This window comes from Mycteria americana, chromosome 10 (assembly GCF_035582795.1).
Source record: "Mycteria americana isolate JAX WOST 10 ecotype Jacksonville Zoo and Gardens chromosome 10, USCA_MyAme_1.0, whole genome shotgun sequence".
NCBI classification, from domain to species: Eukaryota; Metazoa; Chordata; class Aves; order Ciconiiformes; family Ciconiidae; genus Mycteria; species Mycteria americana.
Genome location: NC_134374.1, coordinates 19,116,473 through 19,143,464, shown reverse-complemented (window position 1 = coordinate 19,143,464; position 26,992 = coordinate 19,116,473). Strand labels below are relative to the sequence as shown.

General features: G+C 52.4%; 1 protein-coding gene across 4 annotated transcripts in view; it reads right to left on the bottom strand.

Annotated features, from left to right (window-relative positions):
- The window catches only part of PCDH19 (protocadherin 19), a 59,190-nt gene that overhangs the window by 29,569 nt on the left and 2,629 nt on the right, over positions 1 to 26,992 (bottom strand). For 3 of the 4 annotated variants that reach the window (XM_075513522.1, XM_075513523.1, XM_075513525.1), the window contains exons 2-3: positions 23,848 to 24,175; positions 1,219 to 1,277 (exon numbers count right to left, since the gene is read on the bottom strand). In XM_075513522.1, the coding sequence (XP_075369637.1) occupies positions 1,219 to 1,277; positions 23,848 to 24,175 (387 nt within the window). Of the gene's footprint in view, positions 1 to 1,218; positions 1,278 to 5,440; positions 6,596 to 23,847; positions 24,176 to 26,992 lie in introns of those variants that run through there. The other variant, XM_075513524.1, reaches the window with a different exon arrangement.

Here is a 26,992-nt window from a genome sequence, read left to right as displayed (position 1 = left end):
CATGGCTCAGGCGAGGCACCTCTCTCGCAATCACATTAGCATCGTTAAACATCACGAGCCACGCAGGCAAATACACCTGCCCTTCGCTAGCCGAACCCGAGCTGCTTAAACAATGCGCTCGCAGCTCCCTTACTCCTTATATTTTTAAGATGTAAACAAATGGGATCTCAGCCAGGCAGATAATTGGATTTTTTTACTGCTCAGATCAGATCTCCACAGTTCAGGGCCGGCTCCTGCTCTCCGTTACACCCCCGCCACCGCGATGGCTTCTGCAGAGCCCCTGGGCACAACCCCACCGGGCGCGGGCACGGGCGCGGGCACGGGCACGGCCCCGGCTTGCCCGCCGCTCGCCTCGGCCGGTCCCTGGGGAGCAGAGGGGAGGTGGGCAAAGAGCTGCCAGCCACCTCCTGCGCCCGCATCCTGCGCGGGGAGATGGGAGATGGCCCTGCAGCCCCGCGCGGCGGCCTCCTGATGAGTATTGATCGTGCTGTGTCAGTGCCTTTCCCTGCCCGGGAAACGGCCGGGGAGGCAGCGGCAAGCCTGGCCACCTCCCCGCCGCGGGATGCTCACCTCTAGTCTAATACAGTCCGGTGGGGTTCAATCAGATAACCCCAGCGTTAACCTCCCACAGACGTTTCTTTGCCACCGCTAAGCTCTGAGGCAGAACTTTATCCAAAGGGTTAAACTCCCCCAAGGGTAATTGCCAGGCTGCAACTGAACTGATGATTTCCTTTTTACCCATGGAAGAAAAAAGCCAAGCAAAGTGCTGTTTTGCCTCGGTATTCAAACTAAAACAGGGAGCGTGTATCCAACGCAATTACCTGCCCCCAAACGAGATTTTTTTTTTTTTTTTTTCTTTTCCCCCGCCTCACACAGCAGGGAGATCTCACCATCCAAATCTATCGTTTTATTCCTGTGCATTCAAATAGAATAAACTCTATGAATTTGAAAGTTGTCAGGGTAACAGCACTCCACCTAACTCTCTGCAACTTCCCCATGCGAAGGAGCCAAAGAGAAGAAAAAAAGACTTGCCTTTACTGCCGACCAAGAGCAATGGGACTTAATAGGAAGTAAATACTGTTTTTAAAATCAAATGATTACTCTTGAAACGTTTTGCATATTAAAAAAAGCAAGTAATATATGACACAGTAAGGAAGAACATTAAATAATCAGGATTTGGCGGGGCAAACCCAAGTGCTTTCAAGCGAGCCTACGTACCTTTTTATTAAATGAGCTCTGCTGTTCACGTAGTTGGAATCGAAGGAGTAGTTTTCAGTCTGGAAGGAGGAAAAGAAAAGGGAGATGGTTACAAGTCTGGTTTCCCCATGACTGGGAAGAGCCGGGTTTGCAGGGCCAGGACGAAAGCCACCAGCAAGCCCGGCGGGAGGGAAGGAGCGTCCCGGCACGGGACAGACCCCAGCGAGCAGGACGGAGCGGGGAGCGGAAAACTCCAGTCCCTGCCAGTCTTTCCACCAGCTTTCACAAAAAAGAAAAGGCTGGCTGGTGACCACAGAACAATTTGCAGAGAAGAAACAATGTGACTACGCTCTGTTACAAAACTAATTGCTTTTAATTCCCCGATGGACTCCGTTCTGTGTGTGTCAATTTGACTGAAAGTTCAAAAGGTATTTTTCTTATTAGTGTATAATTAACATGTTAAAATATTTATTGCATAGATATGTAAATGCCAGCAAGGTAATCCCCTGCCAGAGAATTTAATGCGGGCACTTTTCTTTGTTTTACATCATTTCATTTGCAGAGACAGTGGGCTCTGTTATTAATAAAAAAGCAAACAATGGGTGACATGCTTAAAAGTTGGAGGGGAGTGAAACCGGGAGGGGGGAAGTCAATGGATTTGTCATCTGCAAGCAAAACCCACTAACTCGCTCTGCACTTGAAACACCCTCTTTTAACCTCAGATTACAAACCCCCAGATTTCTGGTGCTCGCAGCAGGTACCAAAGGAACCAAAAAAAGCAGGCAGAAGGTGGGGAAGAGAGCAGGGTGTTACCACCCGGGAGGCCATGGTGGGAGCCGTGGGGTGGGACGTGGTGGGTGCTGCGCGGTGGGACATGGAGGGAGATGCACGGTGGGACGTGGTGGGAGCTGCATGGTAGGACATGGAGGCAGCTGCATGGTGGGATGCGGTGGGAGATGCATGGTAGGACATGGAGGCAGCTGCATGGTGGGATGCGGTGGGAGATGCATGGTAGGACATGGAGGCAGCTGCATGGTGGGATGCGGTGGGAGCTGCATGGTAGGACATGGAGGCAGCTGCATGGTGGGATGTGGTGGGAGATACATGGTGAGTCACAGTGGAAGCCATGTGGTGGGACATGGTGGGATCTGCACGGCCTGGCCAGAATCCTTCCTGGGCTTTGGGTACCCTGGAGGATGCGGATCTCTTTGCGTAAGTCAGGCACCCCAGTCCGTCTGTCCACCCAAAGTCCCCCCAGAGCTGCAGGGAGCCCACCTGGGCTCCCACCAGCATCACCCCTGGCCCGGGGGCTGCTCCTTGCCCCCGCCAGGCACCCTGGGCAGCGGAAGGGGCAGACTCTGCTCTGCCATTCCTCTGGGCTGGCAGCAGAGTCTCCCCGGGACGGGAGCGGGGACAGCCGCCTGCCCCAGCAGCCCTGTCCTGCCTCCTCTCTGCCGCGGCTCCTCCTCGCCCCGGCCTCGCGGCCGCCCTCCTTCCCAAAGAGCCGCTCTGGGATACTATGGCCTGTTTTTATGGCAATTATGAACATGGTAAAAATAAATGCATGCATCTTTAATGTCTCAATAAATAAAGGAAAGCAGAGTCTGCTGCTAACGTAATCACAACGGCAGGATGCAGGGAGCGGGGCCGCTGCAGCAGAGCCGAATGTGAAATCCAATCGTACCCCGGCAGAGGTTACACTGCTCTGCCAAGATAATAAAGCAAAAGCAGCATTGGTTAAGCGTGACTTTTTCTGAAATACAGCACAATATCTAATTTACCAAACAGGAGCCTCCCAGAGAGAAACATGCAAGGAGCTGCGAGCCGGGGGAGTTGGCCTAGCACTCAGCACAGCTCGGTTATTACTTTCACATAGTAATTACTGCTGGAGATTCACGCAGGAGATTTACTGCACAAACTACTGGTCCCTGCAGTTCCTGCATCCTCGGTCCTGCAGGACGACTTTGATGGTTAGAGCTCGGGAGCAAACGGACACATGTATTTTTAAAATATGCGACGCCCAAGACTTTAAATGCCACAGAAGATGCCTGATCCTGTGTTTATCCGTCAATCCTGGCGCTGCCATCCCAGGGGGAGGGATGCTACCCCACGGTGTGTCCCCCAAGCAGCCCCGCAGGGCAGGCGGGAGGTCCCAGCCCTGCAAACGGGCTCTCAGGGCAGCCGAGCGATGGAGGGCAGGAGGGATCGGAGCCGGTTTCGGAGCAATCCCTGCTCGGTGAGGAGCCCCCTCCATCACCCTGCGCTGGCAGATGTGGGAACAGGTCCAGCAAGCCTGGAGCCTCAGCTGGCTCCCTCCCAGCCCTGCCGCCGTGCCCAGCAGCAGCAGCATGAGACCCTCTGCACCCACCATTATCTCCATCAGCTTCACCCCTGGGTACGCGCACCTCAGCCCCAGGAAAACCGGGAGAGGAACGGGCGGGTGGGAGGACCCAGAGAGCAAATGTCAATATATACATGTACATCACAGAGCTTTAAAATGCTCAGAACACTGACGCTGCACGGCCCAGGCTTCAGGGGCCAAGGGATAACCAAGGCCATCCACAGGGAACGCTCGACCGGTGCCACCGAAACCCCACCACAGGCTGAGGAAATGCCGCACCTACTGCCATCACGTCTCCTGCCGCAGCCTAGATGCAGGCCTCGCACTAAATCCCCCTCCGACCAACATCACTTGGAGCTTTGCTATTGATTTCTGACCCAAAAAAAGACCAAATCCTGGCCCAACTGAAATCATTCACCAACGAGCAAATTCCCCATTACTTAAGTTTGATGGACGGGAGTAATGTGCGGACTCCCTGGTCCACGTGTCCGTGCATCCCCCCTGCTCGGGATGCTCTGCACCACGTTGCTAATGAAGACACGACCCCCAAGTCCACACACAAGCAACCGGGTTCCCGCGGGGTCGGTCACAGCATCCGTTCCCAGGCTTCGAATCCCCCGCGCCACCAAAAGCAGCATGACCAATGCTAATTACTTCCAGATTTTGGACAAGACAAGGAGTGACATGGCCACAAGGATGGGAAGTGTGCTTCCCTGGGCTGGGGGTTTGCACCCTGAGCAAGAGCTGCCCGCACCGGCACAAGGATGGGCTGCCTGCCCTGCCCGCACCGGCACAAGGATGGGCTGCCTGCCCTGCCCGCACCGGCACAAGGATGGGCTGCCTGCCCTGCCCGCACCAGCGCGCTCCCGCCGGTGCACAAGGCAGCCCAGCAGTTTACGAGGCCTCTCCTCAGCCATGGGATTATCCGTCAAGGTTATCTCCATGCAGGCTAGGGGATCAAAACAGAAAAATAAAAAAGAAATGAGATTTTTCATGGAGAAGGGCTGCTTTATAGCTTGCATTATTCAATCGAAGTTCACTTGATTTAATTCTAGTTCATCCTGCGAAGTGCAATCACTTACAAACAGAGGCAAAACGACGGGGAAGGAGAGCGTCTCCGACATGTCAACACTTTAATTAGGAAAGGATCCGCTCCCTCTCTTAATGAGGCCCAAAGAACAAAGTCGAAGCACAAAAAAGAGGGAAAAGGTAAGGCTGGCTGGCGCCGATGAAAGTGTGCTCTTCACAAAGTGCATCATCGAGAGGCCAGCCCTCATCTTCTTCATTATTTTGGCAAAAGCAAACAAACCCTTACTTTCTCACTGATCAGCGTCGCTCCTGTAGAAATCAAAGGGAAGCCCAGCCTCAAACCCAGCCTCTCCTTTCCATGTCCAGAGCTGGGTATGGCAAGGACCTCCCAAACGGCACTGCCAATTCTTATCTCCTGCTCATCGTAACGCGAATAAAGGATGCTCACGCTTGTCAGGATCAGCCCCTCAGCCTCTGTGCTATGAATAAACGATACATTCAAGACATCGGGAAGCGCTGATTAACACCTAGCATAAAGTCTGTGGTCTCAGCCGGCGTTTCTCTTAGAGGAGAGAAACCCTGCTGTCCTCCGGGCTCGGGATTTGCTTTCCAGATGCAGGCGTGTTGGTGTCAATGCCATCAAAGAGAGAGCCCTGGCTTGGCACGCAGCTTACCAGTGCCTAATTTGACAAATGCTTTTAACTGCTGCCTTAGCAACACAAATAGAAATACAACAACAGACACACTCGGAATCGAGCAATCAGCAGGGAAATTTTAAACTTTTTTTTTTCCCCCCCCAGCGGTTGCTTTCAGTTGAGGACTGCCAATTCCATTAAATAAAAATAAAAAAAAAAAAAAAAAAGATGTACAAACGTCAGTACAACTCTTCTTGACCTGGACATCGGGGGGGGTGACTTCCCGTCAGCAAAAGGTCCGTTAGCAACAGGGCACTGCTCTAGCGACTGCTCACTCCCTGCCTTAGAAACAGAAATAAACCCCGGCGGATCCAGAGGCGGTTTAAGGGGAATTAATGCAAGTGCCAGCAGAAAGTTCAGCGGGCTGTGGTGACTCCGGGCACGACCACTGCTGTGGACTGATGGAAAAATAGAGGATGCTGGCTGGGGTCGGTCCCCAGGGCAGGGGACACGTGTCCCCAGGAGGCTCAGACCAGCACAGCCGTGTCCCTGCCAGCCTGCCCACCTCGGGGCAGATGCCCAGGATCTGGCTCTTTCTCATTCTTCCCTCGTTTCAGCTATTTCAAATGTGGTTTGTTTTTTTCCAACCAAACTCCATGGAGGTGAAAATCCAGCTTTCCCCGCTGTGTCCGGATCCAGGCTCTTGATGGAGGGTCTGGCTCCTCGGTCCGCACATCAGCCCCCCAGCAAAGTCCATGGTTGTTCAAAGCTGGACCCATCTCTCCCCACCCGAAGTGACAGGTATCCGTCTCTCTGCCAGCCTCCGCCCTGGAAGACGACTCTAAAGATCTCAACGTGGGTTTTTTTGCCCTTCTTCTCACTTCAGGGTGAAAACATTTCTATCTTTCTAGAGATTATTGTAAACCTGCTGCAACCTCCTGCCAAAGCATGTAGAGACCCTTCACGAAATCAGCTTCATAAAAATGACACATTTAGCGCCACTTTTCAGGGTTATCCCTTGAGCCTTTTTTTTTCCCCTACGTGCCTTGTTAATAAAGCTTGCATGTCACCCTTTATTATTAAAAAACAAAGCGGACCTTTCTCCAAGGCTGCAATGTGCATCTCTCCTTTTGGGTTTCAGAAAATCCTCCCGAAACACACAACGGCTCCTCATTCTCTGCATCAAGCTGCACGTCTTCACCAGGAGCACCGGTCTCCTGACCTTCCCTCTGTGCTGCAGGCATCGTCGGGGACCACAGAAATGGCAAATCGTTCCCCAAAATCCACAGGGCCTCCCGAGTGGGAAGGGCAGGGCTTGTAAGACCGCTTCTCCTGGTCCTCTTGTATCCTTGGTCCTGTTCTCCACGGGCCACTCCATCACAGGCTCCAGCATCTGCAATAAAACTGTTGCTGCCTGTTAGGAGATCTCACCAGCACTTAATTCTTATGGTTTGAACTATATTGCAGGTAATATAGAATTCATGAAAATTAAATAAAAACACTCCAGCTGCACTTGGGAAACAGGAAAAATTTCAAAGGAAGGACCAGGTCAAACGAAGTACAGATCAGCAATGAGGGAAAGTCATTATCATTTAGCAAGCTGCTTATTTAGCCCATGGGAAATAAATAAGCGGTCTGAGACTGCTTCCCACAGGGAGCAGGCGCGGTACAAAACCCCACCAAACACCAAAATCTAGCCCCACTGCCCCGAGAGGAACAGCCGGGCTCGACCGGATGCTCTCAGGCCCAGCAAGGCGGCTGGTCTCCCTCCGCACACGGGCAGGAGACTCATCAGACCCGGCTCCGGGCTGGGAGCGGACCACAAAGGACGTCAGGAGAGACTTTCCCCCCTTGTGTGTGACGCCACGTAATTAGCCCTGCGCTACCAGCTGCTGACGAGGATGCCGCTGCCTCGGAGCATCGGTCAGAGGCCAGGACCGGTGGCTGGAGATCAGCCTGGACGAGCACCGCGGTGCATGACCCGCTTGAGGAGCTCTGCTCCTCCTTCCCCACGCTCGCCACCGGCTCCGCTCAGGCGCTGACGGCATCTGCAACGTCTGCAACCACGGGTGAGGGTCCTGAGCACCGTGGCCACAGCCTAGGAAGACGTAACAGAAGACAGACCCGTGTTTCCCAGTTCCTCAGCATCGGCACCTCCCGGCATGGTGGGTATCAGAGATGCAAGAGCGGCACCAGCCCAAGGCTTAGGGTTAAACCCCCCCGTGCAAACTCTACCCGAATAGCTACTGGTGCTTCCACCTTGGGGGAAACTCAGCAAATGCCGATGGACACGGTGGGGTGAGCGATGCCTGCATCGCCCCAAGGGAGCCCACCGCCCTCTCCTCCGGCAGCCGAGCCGTGCTGTGGCTTGGAGACCCCCACGGGGTCAGGGCCTTTGGAAAGGACCCGGCTGGCCACCGGTCCCCATCAGCAGCTCCAGCCGCTCCACGGGCGCTGGAGCTCAAGCCAGGGGAGAGGGGCAGAGGGATGCACCTCTGCTGCGTCAACAGCCCCGGGCAAGACAGAAGGAAAACGTGAAGCAATTCGGCTCTTATTAAGGAGCGTTTAAGAGCCAGTCACCTGGAGGAGCTCAATAAAGGTTCAAAGGATCTGACCTCTGGCATCTCCCTTTGCAGCCATCTCCCTACAGCCCAGCTCGCTGTTAAAGCCTGTAATACAGGAGATTGCAAACTGTAAACTAGCAACATAGCGTCTCTGAAAGAGTAAGTGCATTTAGCATCTGATATTGATGTTTTATAATTAGATGTAATACAGCAGATCATTTTCCTGCCCTTGATCAATGAAACCAGGGTTGGTTTTGGGGTCGGGCTTTTTTGCAGACACTCTGATTGCTGCCTAAACCAAATGGAGCGGTGCCTCGTTCAGTTCAGCAGGAACGAGCAGAGACGAGGATGTGCAAACACAGCATCCATTTAGATTTACTATCCCCGAAATATAAACAGAATATTTATTTCTGACCTTTTAAGCACTAATTCCAAATTTAATGAGGCAAAATGAACATTGCTCAGAGCCAGACTCCATGGCTGCTTAACACCACCGACCCTCTAATTATTACTGCAGCTTAAATAAAGGGCATTTGGTTCTGATGGACATTATTAAACACCGAAGGAACTGAGTCCAGCCTCCATTTTCTCTTGATGAAATAAAAAGCATTGCAGAGAAATCACTGGGAGAGTTCATCCTTTAGCATCACCCCGCTCATCAGAATGAGCAGAAGTATCAAACCAGACTGTATTATGGCGCAGGCATGCCCGCTAATCCGCGCTGAACTCCTGTCCCCTCCCCAAATAAATACGGGCTTTGTCATTTTTTGTCTGAAAACGGATCGGAGGCAGGAGGAAAGGAGCTGCTGTGATGTAATTTCGAAAAAGGGTATAGGATTAGAAACCCAGATTGAATCCCGAGAGCAGCAACACACAACGAAGCCATAATTACACTCCTGAAAGCCACAAATAGTGTCACCCGGTTGAATTTGTCAACATATCAGAAAACTACAGTATGGTTATGAAGAGCAAAAATGCAATAATAAAAAAACCTGCCTTATGTTCAGATGGCACCTATAACCCAAAGCTCTTTGGTGGCCGTGGCACAGGGGTCCCTCCAGCAGCACCGCCGGGGCAGGCACCCGCTCGGCACCACCACCCCAAAATCGATCGAAAAGCAAAATACTGACTCAAAGGGGGGCATGCTTTCTAGGGGAGAGGATACAGATGCCTTCCCTGGACTGTGAGCAGCCAGGAGGCTGGCGATGCCCCGGCAGCTGCCCAATGCCCCCCCAGGGCTGGGACAGGAGGGATTTTGGGGCAGGGGGGCAATGCCTCCCTCCCGTGTGCCCACCAACGGGCACGGGGCCGAGCTCGCCGGCCCTCCGGGGCACAGCCTTCTGCATGGGGGTGCTGCCTCGGCACGCCGAGGAAAATTCCCTGCGGGGATATAATAGCCAATAAACCTAATACAAGGGGTTTTTCCCATCACCTATGCCTGGGACTTTCAGAATTGTAATGGATCCATGCACGCAGCTTCCAGCATGGACTACACCCCTCCCTAAGTAGTGCGAGAAACAATCTGGATCTAATCAGCAGCCCCAGGGTAATGGGGCATGACTTACAGGTTTGTTAAAAAACCTTTCAGAACTGTCCTTTCCCTGCCTCCTGCCATTAGGAATGAAAACAAATATAACAGAGGAACCTTTTTTTAAATGTTCCCATCGCTAGGGCTAAATAAAACTCCTTGTCATTCACCTTCTGGAGCGGCAGGTCAGACCGATGTGTTTTGTAGGGAACAGGAGAAATCACAGATTTGTCACTGCAAAAAAAAAGAAGGAAAAAAGAAAAAGAAAAACCAAAAATCACTGCAGATGAGTTAAAAATAGCGAAGGTGTGAGATGCCGCTGCCAGCTCGGCACATCAGAGTGACGGGATGCCGGGGCGGCCGCCCCGCCGGCTGCATCCCTGAGGGTGCACAAGCCCCGGCACGGGGGCACGGGGGCACACCGAAACAGGGCTGGGCACCCAAAGGCACAGCCAGGCTCGGCTGGTGCCAGCCGCCACGGGGGCACCTCGCTCCGCTCCTGCATCCCGGAGGAGACGGGGACGCCCCGAGGCACCCCAGGGCGGCGGGCGAGGGGGCTCGCGGCGGCAGCCGGAGGATTTCCCCGCTTCACGGCTTAGCGGGGAGAAATTTGGCAGGGGGGTGCCAAGACCCATGCCACGGCAGGCGGCAGCCCCGGGAGCAGCCAGGGAGGGCTGGATGGGCGCACGGGGACCTCGTCCCTGCCCCGTGTCTCAGTGCGAGCCCCATTTCTTCTGATTTCTGAGCAAGCAACAAGCGCTTCACATATCACTTTATACCCTGCAGATTTTTCCATCCTACGGCTTCACTGGAGGCCTGATCCTGTCCCGCGTGTGCCCCCGGCACGTGGCCATGTGCATCCACACCCAGCTCTGGGAGTGAACCTCCGTGCCAGCAGCTCCCGCCTGGCTTCAGCTAAAATTCCCCGGCAATGGTGGATAATAAAACTGAGGCGAACACTGCCCCGTGTGCTCATCGTGTTATCATTTACATTGTTTATCTGTAATTGCCCGGGAAGGCTTGCAATCAGGATAGCCTCAGCCAGCTCCCACTCTAAGCCTCAAGGGGATTTTGCTCAACAAAATTATTTATCAAAACCACTTTTCCACAATTTTTTTTGTTTTCCCTACTTGGGCTGGAAAATGCAGCTCTCCAGCCCACAAAATTATCCTGCAGCCTTGAGACCGACTGCAAACCCGAGCAGGACTGGCCTTGCTGCCATCGCCATCCTCGGTGGCCACGGCACGACGTGCAGAGCCCGGGTGGGGAGCGGGATGCAAAGCCCAGCTCGGCTCGGCTCGGCTCAGCCCGGCTCGGCTCAGCCCGGCTCGAAGCTCGCTGCTCCCAAAGGTGCCACCCTGGCTCCAGCATCCCTGGGGACACACCAGCACCCTCCAGTCAGCCCTTCTTCCCCTCTGAGCCGTGCCGCCAGCTCGGGCGCACCGGAATTTCACCCAACAGGAGACTGTTTTCTCCCAGAATAAAGTGTAGGGAAATAAATTGTAATAAAGCGCTCGCCAGGTTAGGGAATCTCTGCTCCGGCGCTAACTCGATGCCCCTCTCCATCCCCACGCTGCCCGCTCCCGCTGCCCGACAGCCACCCCACATTATTAACAGCCTGGTAAACACAGCCCCTCGGTTATTACAAAGATGCCAAAACCTTACTACTTCTTGTTCCTTCCAGTTAATGTACCATAGCCGAGGATGAATTGCTATTACAAGGAACTAAAAATAAAAATGTTTCAGAGGCCGTAATTGGCTTGTCTTGTTGGGCTTTTTAAGGAGCCAAAGTACCAGTTCCAGGCTATTAGCCCTAAGGTTGTAGGAGAATGGTGTAAAATATTTCTTCATTAAAACCCTACCTTCTCCATAGAGGTGTTTTTCTTTAGGGTTTTTTCCCCCCTTTCCTTCTTCATTTTTTTTTTATTCTTTTCTTTTTAAAAGATGTGTGTTATCAAATAAGCTTTAGTTAAAAGAGGGCTTCGAAAGCCCAGAGGTGATATAAATAGACAGGGCTCGGTGCAGCTGGAGAACCAGCCAGAGCCTTCACTCATCTATTCAGGTCATTTTTCTACAAAACTTACATAATATTCCTCAGTCGCATCTGTAATCGTGGGCCATTTTTAATAATCAGCACCAAATCTCGCAGTCCTCGGGGAGAGGGTGCCCTGTGCCGGCAAGCCCACCAGCGTGGGACGGGGCCCGGCCCCTTCGCAGGCTGCAAACCCGCTACGAGGCGGCTGGGGGTGCCCAGGGTGCTCCCTCGGATGGGGACTATGGGGTTTTTTTCCTTTTGAGGCTCTTTGGTGCTACTTGGTTATTAAGAGCGTTAGTTACACCATTACTCAATATCGGCAACAACCACGACAAACCCAAATCCATTTATTCAGCAAAGCTCTTCTTCCGAAAGAAGCAGATGCTCTGCTGAGCGAGGACTCGGTGGCTTGGCACCAGCCATCCTGATGCGGATGGTGACGATGCACCACCAAAACAACAATAACTTACGGTCACGACTTTAACATTGGCTTTAAGCCCTGCCGCTTGCAGAGCCTGCTCCGACCGACGGGAGCACCTTGGGGCTGCCCTCGCCACCCACACGGCGCCGGGCACGGCAGAGATCCCTCTGCGAGAACGGCTCGGAGCAGCACGGCATTAAAATAAATAATAATAATATCAATAATGATGATGACCAATCTCTAGGTAACACTGCACAGCAGGGGAAGCTCAGCAGAAAAATTACAACAGAGCCTTTTACTCCCTGCTTTTGCGCAAGGAGAAGGATGACACACTGCTTTGTGAAACGACAACCCAACGGGTATTTACTACTTTGATTTTGTGATTTGAAGGTTGCTGCTAGAAGAAGACTATTTCCGTTAGGTACAATTGCTATTTTTTGATAGTGTCTAGGCGATACCTTGTTAAAAAGGGCAAAACAACAGTTATTAATTACCCTAATTAACCCAATTCATAAGACACATTTGTGTGGCTGTCATGACAACTGCTTTGACTAACTTGCCAAGAATAGCTTAGCTGTCCATTCAAATAAATCCCTGATAATTACTAGTCTAGTTTACTGGGCTTCTGTGATAATAATAATTAGTGCTACTGTACAAAAGGTCGCGCTAAACAGTTTATGAATGATGCATTTCGCATGGTGATTACATGAGTCACACAGCATCCAGCAAACGGACGCAGCCACGTTTCCAACGTGGCGAGATGCGATTAGATGGGAGCCTGCGGCTGCTCTGCCTGCGGACAGCACGGCAGGCTGAGATGGAGAAGTCATTAAGGTTGGAGGAGAAATAACCAACAAGTTGGGTGAAGCTAGGACGGCCACCAACCTGCCTCCTCGACAGCCGGGGTGTCCATCCGTCCGTCCATCCAGCCACCGCAAGCCAGGAGATGGTACTCTACTTCTAATGAAGGCACTGGTAGACACCGGAAAGCTTCCAAGCCTGACCTGTCGCATGTTGGTATCTCACCTCACCACCTCGCTTCCCTCCCCTTCAATGACAGATAACCACAGTTCACCTCTCTGGTTTTGGCATAATTCCCCATTATCAGGTTTCAGGATCAACGTCAAAGGGGTTGAAGGCAACGTGAGCCGGGGGTGGGCAGCTCCAGCCCTCTCTGTCTCCATCTCTGCAGGAAGAAACCCTCCAACCTGCGGTTTTGGCCTCCCCACGATCAGCTGCAGCTCCAGCACATCCCGTGTCTCGCAGGCAGCAGGCATCGCTCAGCCCAGCATCGCTGCTCCTGAGGCTGCTGCGGGCACGAGAAGAAAGGGCTACCTCCCCCAGCGCCTTCCTGTGCTCCTGATGCGGCTATGCTTTCTTTCACCTTCACAACGGGAAATCCAGGCCCATCAAATGCCATTTTTCCTTTGCTGAGGTTTGTAGGTGAAAACTGATCCATGCGATTCCCCCGGCTGCACCCGTACAGAGGTGAGGGGTATGAGACCGCAATGCCCCTCTGCCAATGCTGCAAAATCCCGCAAAACCCCGGGGCAGACAGGGCAGCAGGGCAGGGATGGAGGCAGCACAATCACATTTAATAGAGGACAGCTGTCAGCTCCATGGAAATCTATGAAATCACCCCATTTAAAATAAATTCTGATTAAATACCACATATGGTCCTTATTGTCCGTCCCCTGTTACCTATCACAAGAGGCATCTGCATGTAAACAGGGTCTTAATCTGCAAATATTTGTCTGCTACAGCACTTTCCTCCCTCACCCCCACCTGAACTTGCAATTATTCTTATTGATTGACTTTAAGAGAGCACCATGCACATGCCTCGAGCTGCCACGCGCCGAGCAAACAAGGGAGCAACGCCGGGCTCCGCTGTAATCATTACCGGGGCGAGCAATTGCCCTGTCACACATGGCAGGTTATGGCTTCAGACTGGAGGCAGCAAGGCCAGATGAACGCTTACAACGTCGTTACAGTGTGAAAAGCGAGGATGTAGAAATGACATCTACTTTCTCAACAAATCTGTTCCCGGAGCATCTCCCAGCTCCGCGGAGATTTCACCTCGTTAAGCCTGAAGAGCCAGCATAGCCCTCGGAGGGGGCTTGCGTCCTCTTTGCGTGCCAAAATAAGCTCTGATGAGGACGTCTTCGATCTGGAAGAAGATGGGTTTGAGGTCCCGAGAAGGATTTTAGTGCTGGAGCCTGAGCCCAGGCTCACCTGCGCATCACCCGCAGCCCTGGCTGAAAGCACGTGCTAGAAGACGAGGTGCTTTTATCAGACCAACGAGGAGAAATTAGGAAAACCTGATGCTGAGCAGAACCTTCCCCAGTTTTCCCACGTGAAGTTTGCAGCTCAGTTCAATATGTTAGTGCCTAATGAAGGTTTCCCCCATATTCTGCAGGGTATAATCATTCTCCTTCTAATGAGCATGTGTTAATGGCATATTAATGCTGACAACAGCTAAGTGTGGAGAACAGGAGATGAACATACTCCAAAATTTGTCTTTTTTTTCTGAACAAAGGAAGCCATCGCATGCCTGAGCAAGCCCCAGCCCGGCGGGAGCCCGTGGCTCCCACAGCGATGCTGCCAGCTCTGGTCCATGGGCTCACCCTGGGATGCAGAGCCCTTATGGGACCACGGCTTTGGTCTCTCACTAGCCCAACCCCTGCAATTAATTGATGTACAGGGAAGGATCTCAGCCCAAGCCCGGTATTTCTCCCCGGACACGGGACACAGCCACAGTGGGGGCTGAACAAGAAAGCAGGGGCACCGCTTGCAAACGTTTGGAAAAGCGTTTCACCGGGCAGACAGGTTTGGCTGCTGTTGCTAAGCCGACAGCCATGTGGATTTGATTACTAAATGTCACTGAAGCTGGGTCCCTGCCAGAGCATCCAGATGTGAATCTGAATATGAAAAGTCCAGGAGGGAGCGGGTGACGGGAGTCGCAGGCGCGGGCACCGAGCCCCCATCCCGGTGCCGGCGTCCCACCCCATCTGGGTTTGCGTGACCAAGTTTACATAAGCTCGCAGGCATGGAAAAGAACACACATAAAATGGGTGTTTTCCTGTTTTTCCATCTTCGTTTGTGAAGCCGGCTCCCAAAACCCCGACAGCTCCCCAAAAGTAGCATCCATCTGCCCCGCGGGTGTGCTGCCCGCTGCCAGGCGCTGCGGGGATCTGCGGAAGCCTAATTCCCTAATTGTCCAACTCCTGTGTGCTCCCACCAGCACATACATTTAGATTTCCAGATCGATAATCGATGCTAGAATCAATAACAGGGAATTTAGCTACATTATAAAAACAGTAAAATCAGCCAATACTGAGAAATTACTATTGAGTCCTGTGTTTTCTGTACTCACTTAGTCTAATAATGGTGAATGATATTTTCCAAGTACATTATTCAGCAATAAAACCTCCGAATTATTTGATCTCTTTCTAACCTTTATGATTCTAAGCACTCTTTTTGACCCAGATTGAATGAGGCAACATCTGCAGAGCCTTTCACAAAATTGTACTCGGCGTGCACTATTGTAGGTCCGCTGCCAAAGATAAATGTTATTATTTTAAAGCCATCATCCTCCTAATAGATGAGCAAACGCACTGCATTAGCATAGCCTGCAGAGCTCAAGCATGGGTGAGAAAATGCCAGAGGGTTTTCGCTTAATGGAATTTTACATACCTGACTTAGGATGGGTTAATGCAATCCACCAACACAGGAATTTTAAAACCTGCCCTGTGGCATACACCTGCCATTACAAAAGATGGTATAATCCAACAAGCTCCAGATCCCCGTGAGAACCACGAAGGATTCACGTCCAGATCTCCGGTGGCCAACAGGGCGCCGAGACGAGGACCTCATCCACACGGCTCCGACACACGCAGACCCACGCTATTTATCACAGACCTAGAGGAGGTATTGGGTGTAAGGAGGGGGAGCGGCTGGCGTTACCCGCAGCGTGCTGAGGGTTTCCATCAGAGGGTGTATGAAGTGCAATACCTGCCATGCACGGCTGTCCGCCGCAGCATTAGCCACCTCAAGCCTTCGCCAGCCTAACGAGAACTCACCGTAATTCCGTGTTAAACAGGGAGTCGCTTCGAGGCTAAGTACTAATCACTTGTCCAGCTGACATAAGCCATTACTTCACTCCAAATTTAGGCTAGAGACTAGAGGGAGACACTGAAGCAACGATGCTGCGGTCTCTTCTCCGGCAAACCCTCCAATGGGTGCCACGGGCAAGCTCTGCCCCAACAGGAACAGCAAAATTGGGAGCTGTCAAGGGGCTCAGTGTCCCTTTGCCGAGCCCTGGGCGATGCTCTCCTGGGGACGGTGGGGACTGGGACCGCGGGGGACGCCGGGAGACAACCCATACCGCAGCCCTGCGAGGGCAGCGCTGCCTGCAGAGCACCCCATCCGTCGCCAATTCAGAGCACGCTCTAATTTAAATTAAAATTACACTTATAAGTACACAGATTACAACTATTTATGCTACAAATAAGACCATCCTGCATTTTAATTAACAGAAAATGATTGGAACTCAACTATAGCCTCTACTGGGAACAATATCTAATCATTTATTGAAGCAAGGCCGTGACCGGCCCCGTAGGCAGCCTGGCAGGGAAGGGGGAGCGGGCAGGGCTGGGGTCCCCCCATCCGAGCCCTCGCACGAGAGCGGGAGCCGCCGTCAGAGGGGCGAGAGGGGAGGTCTGCCAGGAGAGATGGGGCTGATCGCTGGAGAGCCGGCAGGCAGAGCCCGTGGATGGAGGCGGGCAGGGGACGAAGGGTGGGCAGGGCTCTGCCCTTGCCGGCTGGTGGGAATTTAGGAAAGACCCGAGCGGGGCACCCTCGGTGAGGGCAGGAGCCGGGGGACCTGGGAGGCCACCTGGCTGAGGAGCTTCTCTGGCTCAAAGCCCGCAGGAGGGACTTCAGGAGATGGCAGCTGGAAAATACGGCTCTTCCAGAGCGCCGAGCAGATGCGGATAAGGTTATTCAAAGGTGACGTGCTGCTTGGCCTTAACGATGCCTTTGCATGCAGCGTGTGCTTTATGCAAAGTCAATGACAGGGAGAAACCGCAGAGTTCAAATCACTCAATACAACAGGAGCTAACTTGGAAACTGCTACAAGAAGGGCCATAAATAGCATGCAAGACCACCCTTTTGATGTAATTTAAAAAAAACCTTACTATAAATCTTTCCTAATTTAAGGGAAGATTCTTATCTGCCATGTAAATATAGTTGCAGGAGCTTTTTTTGATAGACTCAACAAGTAAGAGTTATGCAGCAGAAATATGCATCAGAAATTAAAACTTACTAAAAGGAAAACAAGAGGAGCCTCTCTACTTTCAGTAAAAGTGAACCATAAAACCCAAACCAGTAGCATAAAAACAAATTATATATATACATGGTTATATGGCATATTATACACTTATTTACATAATTAGGTACAATATATAATAATTCTATACACACTTTTTATATCCTTATAAGTATATCGTACATATCATATAGCATATAGTATATAATAGATAATATATGATAAATACAGCATGTAATATATAACGATATAATCATTATATCATTACCTATAGGTCTTGCCATCAGAGGAGAGGGGTTTTACTGTTAAATACAGCTTGGCCACTGCCACCACATCCCACACCGGCCCCAATTCCTCCATGGACCCCTGCAGCAAAACCCCCTTGGTCCCACCCAGCCGGGACCTCACCGCAGGCTGGAAAACCCTCGGAAAACCCCCAGAAGCGCCGGGACGGGGTCACAGCCCCGTATCACCGATACAAAAGCCAAAGCATGTTGAACTAGAGGCTCGCCTAAGACACAGCGCAGCGAGCGTGGCCATCAGTGAGAGACGTGGTTAAACATGAATGGGAGCTGGCGTATTTATCTCTGTTGCAAGGTATTCAAATGACTTTTTCCAAACGGAGAGCTTGGAGCAATTACATTAGGAGATGTATAATTTGGTTAGGCTGACCTCGGAACGGAATAAAAAGCCGCTGATTTCCATAACGTCGGCCTCCGACGCTCGGGGAGGTCAGGGAACGTGCAACGATACACAAAGCACTCCGGGAGTAGTTAAGCCGGGGGATTTGCTGGGACTTGCGATGTCGGGGCAGATTTGGAGGGAACGGGGAGAGCATCCGGGGAGGCTGGGGGTTCCCGCCCCGCGGGCTCTGGTCCCGCGGGAGGCGCAGCGTGCCCGCTGGCTGCCCGGCAGGGACCGGCGAGCTCTCCCCAGGGAGGGGATGACCAGGCGCTATCTGAAGCCGAAAGCATGGCTCCTCTTCGGTGGGCTCTGGGAGAATAAAGGCTGCCGCCAGCTCCCAGCCAGGCACGCACAGGCACAGAAGCGCAGAGGCACTAAGGAGAGCCGTGACCTGTGCCTACCCATCGCGGTGCGCATCGCAGGCACAAAAAAGTGCTGAGTTACAGTGACCTCCCAAGGAGAAAGCAAGACTGGCAACACTCGCTGCGAAGTCAGCCTTCCGACTAGTCGAGCAGCATCGCTGATAACGCTTTAATTATTATCTCTGCTGAAAATAAGCCTTATTTCAACAGCCTGGCGTGTCTCAGCACCGCAAACTTTCTCCAGGTTAGAAATCATCTCCTTTTTCTTTTTCCCTCCTGCTCTATACACAGTATTACTCAGAAGCAAGCCAAATCCCTTCCAATTATGTATCGTGACGTTTCCCCAGCGTTACACTAGAGCAAGGCCCTTCACTTCTAAATGGCATGGTTTATAACAAATTGTCTGTTATACCAGACAGAAACTGATTTCCTCAAACCCAGCATATTAAAGTGAGCACATTCATTCTGGTTGTAACACACAAAATGTGATTATAACAGACACTTTGGGGGCTTTTTAAGGCTAGCGGAGTAGAGGAGGATAAGCTGGAGGGGAAGAAAGAATTGACAAGTAGAGAAATGACAGAGAAAGAGGAACAGCCACGCTGATTTCATTTCTTACAAAACAAAAATCTTTGTGTGTTGTAGAAATGTGCTTTAGTTAACACCGCCAGATAGCCAGAGCAAAAACTGCCGGTGCCGCCTGAAACGAAAATTGCTCTATTGTGCTTAGAAAACCATTTCCTACAGTGCGGAGAACGCTTTCCAGGTAGTAAAAAGCATATCTGAAACCAACAGGGCCTTATCCTGCAACTGTTGCTCGCTCAAATAATCCCCGCTGCCACGAGGAGCCCAAATGAAATCAGTGTGAGTGAGGATTACGCAGGAGTGTATCAAGGTTGGGGGATTAGACCAGGATTATCACTAAAACCAGTAATTCCCCATCTTACTGATGGCGGCCACCAGCTCAGGAGGCGGCGGATCACCATGGCCACAACCCCCCCGGGGCCGGACCCGGGTCTGGGAGCTGTGGGACATGCGGGTCCCCGGGGCACTCGGGTCCTGCTGCATGGGTGGCTGCTCCACCTTGACCTTCTCCAGCGGGACTTACGGAAGCAGCACCAGAGCAGGGCCATGCCCGACCCACACCCTGCTTACGGTGTAACGGCAGCGCTGCTGCTTCCCTTCCCTGCCGCTGCCACAACGGAGCCATCCCAGACCCCCAGAGAGAGTCAGTCCTGAACCTCCATGCTAATTCCACCTTTGGACGTCCAACCTCTCAAACAAGGCTCGCCTGCTCCCATTTCACGCCTCCTCGCCTCTCCCGTGCTGGGTCCTGCCGGGGACCGGCCACCACTGTGGCCCCAGGCGAGATCGAGGGGCAGAGCAAGCAGCCGAGCCCCGTGGGATGCTCCCCGTCCCGGGGCAGCACACGATGCTTCGGCACCATTTTCCAAAGTGGAGCAGATTTTGGATGTAGAACTGTCCCTGAAACACAGATGCAGCCATTACACGCACATTGTGTTCTTTTAAGACCATGAAGTCAAAATCCAGGCATGTAAGTGTTACCCAAGGGTGGCTGCTCTACATGCAAGTCGTGTCCCAGGGATCCTAAAGCTCGGCATTCAGACCGTTTTCCACACCACCCCAATGCAACGTGCATTTTTATCAAGGAAGCTGCCTAATGGCTCCTATTAATTTTGATTTTTAATCTCCTGGTACAACTTCCAGTAATATACATGCAAAACCTGACAACAAGCCTTTCTGGTTTCAAAGCTGACTTCTCCTCCGGCTCAGCAGGAGGAAAAAAAAAGCCCTCGGCAGCAGCAAAGCCTCTGACCGGCAATGCCCTTGCAGCTCCAACATGTCCCACTCTCCCTCCTGCAAAACAAGCCAAAATACTAACGGGGGCCAAGCCTCCCGCTGTCAGCCACGATCACCAGAGCTGCTCGCAAACGCGTTTTGCCATCGCTGCCTACAGCCACAAGGATGCTAAAAGGCCGTGGGCAGGAGTCCCCGAGTGGTACCCTAGCACCCAAGGGACTACCAAACCCCAGCGGGGCCAGAATCCCCCCGGGACGTTCCCCGCTGCCTCCTGATGCTCTCTTGGCAGCCGTGCCCTGGCACAAGCAGAGCTGGCAGCCGATCCCAGCCCCCACCCAAAGGAAAAAGCTTTTCAAGGGTCGTCTCAAACTTTTTTGCATCCTCAGAGCAGGGTTGCAGCCCCCGCAGATGCCGCTGTTTAATCCTTTCTGGATCAGCGGGGAAAGGTGGGGAGCACTGACGAACCCAATTACTGCTGGCAGGGCACGGCAGCACCAGCCCCAGACCTGCCACCGCATGTACCGCCGCCACGGTGCAGAGGAAACAGCTCCTGAAGCTCCACAAACAACCCATCCTTGGGGACTTTTATTTCAAGGTTCCTGACTGTTAAAGTAAATGAGCCTCACATTAAAGACCAGCTACATTGCAAATCCACCGCTGCTAGGACCGCGCGCATCTGCAGAGGCAATCGCTTACTCCCAGACACAACCATCATATGTTAAGCGACACCGCCAGCGACACATTTACCTCCATATTTTATCTTTTATCAACCGATGCTTTGCCTTCCCATTAGGAAAAGTCACTCCCAGGTGAAGCAGCAGCGATATCTCCCCGATGCTGACACCTCGTAAAGGCTCCCGGGGGAAATGCCGGCGGCCTCGTCGCTCGAGGTGCTTCAAACCATTCCAGACAAAGTCCCGCTGGATGCACTGCAGGGAACAGTTTGGCTCTGGAAACTCCAGACTTGGGCAGGAATTTAATTTATTAAATCATCATAACCTGGAGGTGTACCAATAGCAGGCTTTATAAGCATATCATCGCACCAATAGCACCTCCTAAGGCAGCGACGGGCTACGGTGGGTATAGGGCTGCGATGCTCCTCCGTGGAAGCATCTTTTAGGGATTCTCAGTGTCACCCTGCATGCCAGGCCAGGGCTGTCACTCTGGTCACTGCTGAGACTCCTCACCCTCAGGATTTTTAGGAGCCAGTTGAACCCACACCACCAGCAGGATAACTTCCCTTGCAACAGCTGGAAGCATTACGCAGAGGCTCTCTGCCAAAAAAAAGAAAAGTTCCCACCCTAAACCAAACTTCCAAGCAGCTTCCAGCGGGGATTTCTCCTCCCCATGCCCTGACCCTGCCCTTTTGTCCAAAAGCATCCCCAGGGAGCGAGCAGACCCCTGCCAGGACATGCTGCTCTCCTCGAGAGCACCCACCCCAGAGCTGCTGGTCCCTTAGCAGGACTGGGGAGCCGTCAGCTGCCCTCCTGCGTGCTCGCGGGGCTGCTGGAGAGCACGTTTTAAGCTGACACTCCATGGCACTCGTTACAAGAGACAAATTTATTTCTCCAGGCAAGGTACCAGCTCTTCGCAGTGCATCCCACCTGCACGAGTGATGGGGAAATGGGGCGAGCTGGAGGCACGGGGAGAAGCGACAGGCGTCCCGGCTCCCTCACACGAGGATGCACAAGGCAGGGGGGGTCTTTGGAGAGCCCATCCTGCCGGGCCCCAGGCTAACTGCTGTGTCGGGGAGGAACGTGGGCAGCACTGCCTTCTGCCTGCACCTGCCTGTTAACTCTATCAGCTGAGCTATGATGTTCCCGATGGTCCTCCCCTCCTCCCCAGCACCGCAGACCTCCTGCTGCCGGCACGCACTTCTGGCTCATGACGATGTGTGATGGATTTTATGACTGAATTTTTCTGTGGCAGTGAATCACAGGCTGACAGAGTGCTCCACTGCTCGGTGCCCTTAGCAAGGCAGAAACATGCCCGAGACCTCTCTCCAAATGACACAGCTCCAGGAAGGCAGGAATTCCTCACCGATCACTGCCCCCAGCATCCCAACAGCTTTGGTCACCCACAGCCTTGGGATGCGTCCCCCAGGCAGCTGGGCACCCTGAGCCCCAGCTGGTACTCCGCAAAGAGCAGGGGCAAATCTGAGCATCAATGGCGATCCCCTAATAGCTGAAGGGTGGTGTTTCCCACCCCTGGCCTGCCCAGCCACAGCACAAGGAGCAGGTGGCTTTGGTAGCAGCTCTTCTGCCTTACTTGACCAGACAGGCTTATCCCAAACTGCTCCCATCCAGACTCAGATGCAAAGTCCCTGCCTCTCCTCATCGGGGCATTTGGGAGCAGCAAAGCCCGCTCAGCTCTATGGCTGGATCCATGCAAGTATAATATATGAGTGCTTATATCCAGGTCATTCCCATTCAGTTATCGCTAAGAAACTCTATTACAGCTTTTAAACCGACACCAGAAGTTAAATCGAGCTTTAATTCTCGGGACCAGCGCTTGGTTGCCCCCGACATACCCTCCCAAACGCAGGCGGGCTCCCGGCCCTGCAGCCACAGGCGGCTGCACTGGGCTGTGCTGGTGCACCCGTGCAGAAGTTGCCTCCTCGCAGCATCTCAGCAGGTAACCTTGAAAAGGCAATGCCGTACGGCAAGGAGCCTGCACACGCGAGGGCAGGAGAGGCTCAAAACGCAGGCTGGGCAGACGGCGGGTAAGTGCCCACGACCTGTCACGGAGATCCCGACAACCCCCTCCCGACCGTCTGGTCATTAAAAGCTGCGCCTCTGCTTTGAGCAACCAGCATTTGGGCTGGGAGCACCCCAGAACTGGGCCGACACCGGTATGTGACCTCTCGGGAGCTGGTTCTGTAGCCTCAGTGGAGGTTAAACACCAGGGTTCAACGAGCGTTTTGCCAGTACAAACGCTGCAGCATCGGGCCCGCCGGCACCAGCCCTCTCCAGCAGCCCTGCAGACTCTCGCAGAGGGCCAGGCTCTGCTCTCCATAGCGCAAGGATAAATCTGAAGCAGCTCCACTGTCTTCAGCAGCATCGTTTTGCATTTACACCAGCACACTGAACGCAAAACAGAGCAAGCCATAAATATTTTAGCTGCTTTTTCAGCTTTGTTATTCTGTTCAAAGCAGGAAACATGACAAACCTTTGATTGTTTTGCTTAATACCAAACAATAATTCAAAGAGAGACAAACAAGCAACATTAAATGATGCCTGTGATGTACAGGAAAGCCGATGAATTAGAAGAACCTGATGAGGACGGCGTGGATCGAAGCAGCCCCTTTCCCTGCCTTCGGCAGGTACCGCGCATCCCTTCCACGCCGGCCGGTGCGTGCCCGTCCTGCACGGCGAGGGGACAGCACCGGGCCAGGCGCACGGGCGGTCACACCGGGGCATCCTGCGCTGCCTGCATCCCCAGCACAACCCGCTGCCTCCAGAGCGACAGCCACCGACACAACCTTTTAAAAAACTCCGGTGAAGGCAACGAGCGTCTCTTCCCTTGACATCACCACACTCAAAATCCACTTGCAAAGCAGCCACCTCCAGCCTCCCGGCAGCACGGAGGCAGCCTGGCCTGGCCAGCCATGCCGGAATCCCTGCCTGAGCACTTCTGGGGGTCTCTGCAGCGTCTGGGGGTGAAACATCCACCCACGACCACGTGTCAGGGCTGCCCCAGAACCCACAAGCGGGGTGCCCGCCGCTCCCCCCCGCCTATCCTCCACTGCTCCCTCGCCCCGGGTGTTGGACACGCGGAGACCACCGCTGCCTGTTTGCTCGACGCTCGTTTCAGCAGCGCTTATACCGAGAGACCCCCACGCCGCGGTCCACGTGCAAACCTGTTACCGATGCCCCGGGGGCGCGGGCTGCCCACCCGCACTCACCTCTGGCAGCGGCATCCCGTTGATGATGAGGTCGGGCTGCTGGGGGCTCTGCCCCGTGAAGGTGTGATGGTAGATGTGGTTGGAGCCGGCGTTCCTGTTGTTCTGGCTCTCCACGTTGAGGAAGGTGCTTTCGGAGCGGCGGCAGCCCAGCGGCAGGGTCTGCTGGTGGTAGTCGAAGTAGTTGAGGGATGAAGTGAGAGAGGAGCAGCTCACAACGTTCATTTTATCTGTCTCTTCCACATCCCGCGGTACCAAGCGGATATCATTCTTGCTGATTTTCTTCTTCTTGCTTGATTTCTTTTGGTGCCCATAGGAGTATTCTGCGATTCTGGGGGACAGAAGGAAAATGACTAGCTGAGAGCATCCCGAACCCTGCCCCGCTAAATACACATGCAGAAACCCGGAGGGCTTGGCCCCCATCTCCGTGTAGGCTTCTTAGTCATGCACATTACGTCATGTTTTGGGTCTGGTGGCACAACACGGTCTTTAGCTTATTTTCATATGTATAATGCTTTCAGGTCAAATATGAAAAATAATGGGAAGGGAGAATGCCTCTGTTTTTCTCTAGTGTTTATAATTGCTGATATTTAGTTACTAGGAGTAAAGTCCAGCCTGCAGAAGAGAAAAATGGAGATGTTAAAATCCATGAACTGAAAAGGGTACCTGCATTCATTTCCATGCATAATAAGGATTTTAAAAGTGATTTAATTTGGTCCCCGTAATGAAAATTCAAAATGAATAGCGGATTTTTTTTCCCAGTTCATTTTCCATAGCAGTAAATAAGGCAGACCCAGAAGCAGTCCTAGCTGGCAAGCTCTATTCTCTCACACTCCAAAGGCTGTTTGTTTATTAATGCTTTATCCAAACTGCTGGTATTTTGACTATCTCCTGATAATACCTGATAACTCGAAATCTTTTCTCCAACTGCATCCTATTCCTCCCTCGCCCCCCCGACACGCACACCCCCTTCTGCTGGGAAACGCTTTTGTCTTCTAGAAATCGGAGAACAACAACTGTGTTTTGCAAAGAGAAATGATCCTTTTTGACCTTTTTTTTTTTTTTTTTTTACTGCAAGCTTGTTTTTCTCTGCCTTTCTTTTCCCTTTTGCTTCCCACCTGCCAAAAGAATCAACTGATGAAGTGCCTTGAATGCCTTCTGCAAAACACCGGAGGAAAAAAGTTATCGTAAAACACCACCCGAGCAAATAATGACAAATACGACTGCACCTTGCATTAACCGGGTGTGCTCGGCTCAGAGTGACTGGGGCCACAGTCCCTCTTTCCATAGGGAGCAACACAGCCCCAGCCAATGCCCCACAGATGAATCTGTGCATGCACAGCGCTGGGCAGCTCGGTATTTCCCAGGGAAGCACATCGAATGCTACCCACAGTCAGAAATACACATTTGCAAGTCGGGACTTTGCTCCTCTTCTTGTTATGATAACAGCATTAAAAAAAAAAAGAAAAGAAAAAAAAAGAAAAAAAATCCAATAGCTGCAACAGAAATAATGGGATGAATAAATAATACAGTTTATCTAGAAAGGCAAATATTGGACAAATATTCTTGTTCCAGAAAGCTAATTGCCTGAGCATGAAAATGCCACCAAGTCGAACAGCTCTCATATAACCTTATGTGCCTCATAAATTAACACATTTTATGAAGACTCTCCAGCAGCTGTTGCGAAGAACCTCTAAAATAAGGCACTGGCAAAGCCTAAAGGCACGCACCCAGTGCGGGGAGAGGGTGCCCCACGGTCACAGCTGCTGCTGAGCCTACCTGGTGCTTTCCTACCCCTGCAGCTGACTTCTCCTGCTCAGATGCACACTGATAACAGCCCGTGCATCCCCCTGAGCGTGCAAATAAATCAGCGGAAGGCAAGGATTTCTGTTGTGCCAACAATCTATATGCTGCTGACTCGTCTAACAATGCTTGATGAAGCTTTAATTGTTTTGTTTACCTAAATGTTTAAGTTTGGCAATGAGAGAGCCCAATTATTTCCTGCAGGCATTCATTTTGCTGTCCTTTCTCTATTGACCAATTATTTAATTAAACTGCACTTCATTAATGCCTAAGCCGTCACAGGAAACGCAGGGCTTATACATATGTGTGAAGCTGTTAGGGGCACCACCACGACGTGATTTTTATCCATTCAGGTCCTATTCTTGTTTAATGGGCCGAGCTGGCAAGAAATCTGGTATATGAGCTTTCACTTGAAGCTAGACATCCCATAATACAGCACAGACTGACCTTTATTTGCAGACGATTTTTCCCCCATCGAGCAAAAAGGCTTATAAACGCACTTTACGCTGTGAAAACGGGGTGTAAAAACCAAACTCTCCGGCATTATTTCTGGGTAAATAAAACTTCAAAGACCGCACATCCCCCTGCGCCGCAGAATTGCCGGGGGCCAGCGTGCGTTTCCAAGGTAGAGCAAAATTAATTTCCATCCCTCCCCTCTGAAACGACTCGGTGCCGAAGGAATGGAGAAGTCATGGCTATTTCACTAGTAACAGGATTAAACCATTTATGAGGCATTGCAGCTGCTCTTTTATGGCATCTGATTGATATTCATGTGTGGTTAGCATTTGTCTCCTAACTTGTGTAACACAGAGAATAGTAAAAGAGAGACAATAATCGCCGGGCTGTTACATATTCAGGGGACTGGATTTCCCCTATCAGCCTTTCAGCGGCTCCGGGCGCGGGGCTGACCTCCCCTCCGGCATTTCGGACCCGGGAGCACGCATTCAGCCAGGGCAAAATAACACAGCGCTGCAAAAATCCTCCCTCACCCCATCGCTCCCAGCCCAACCGCCGTGCTGGGTGCTGGAGCGGCGCATCGGGGGCGACCGGATGATTTTCACCACTGTTTTCTCCAGTTGGCCCCACCGTCAGCCGTGGCGAGGAGCCGCAGCGGGCACACAATAGCTCTTTTGAACGGCGAGCGAGGGCTTACGGATGCCACTGCGGCCGCTCGCCCCGTCTGCTGCGGGGATGCTGCGGTGGGCTGGGGGGCTTTCCCCCCCCCCGAGCCCGGGGAGCTGCACTGGGGACGGGGGGCTGCCCACGGGAACCAGCCATGCCGCTATAAAACTGTTCTCCCCCCTTCCTGCGACGGAGCGCGTAAAATCAGGGATGCTGCAACAGA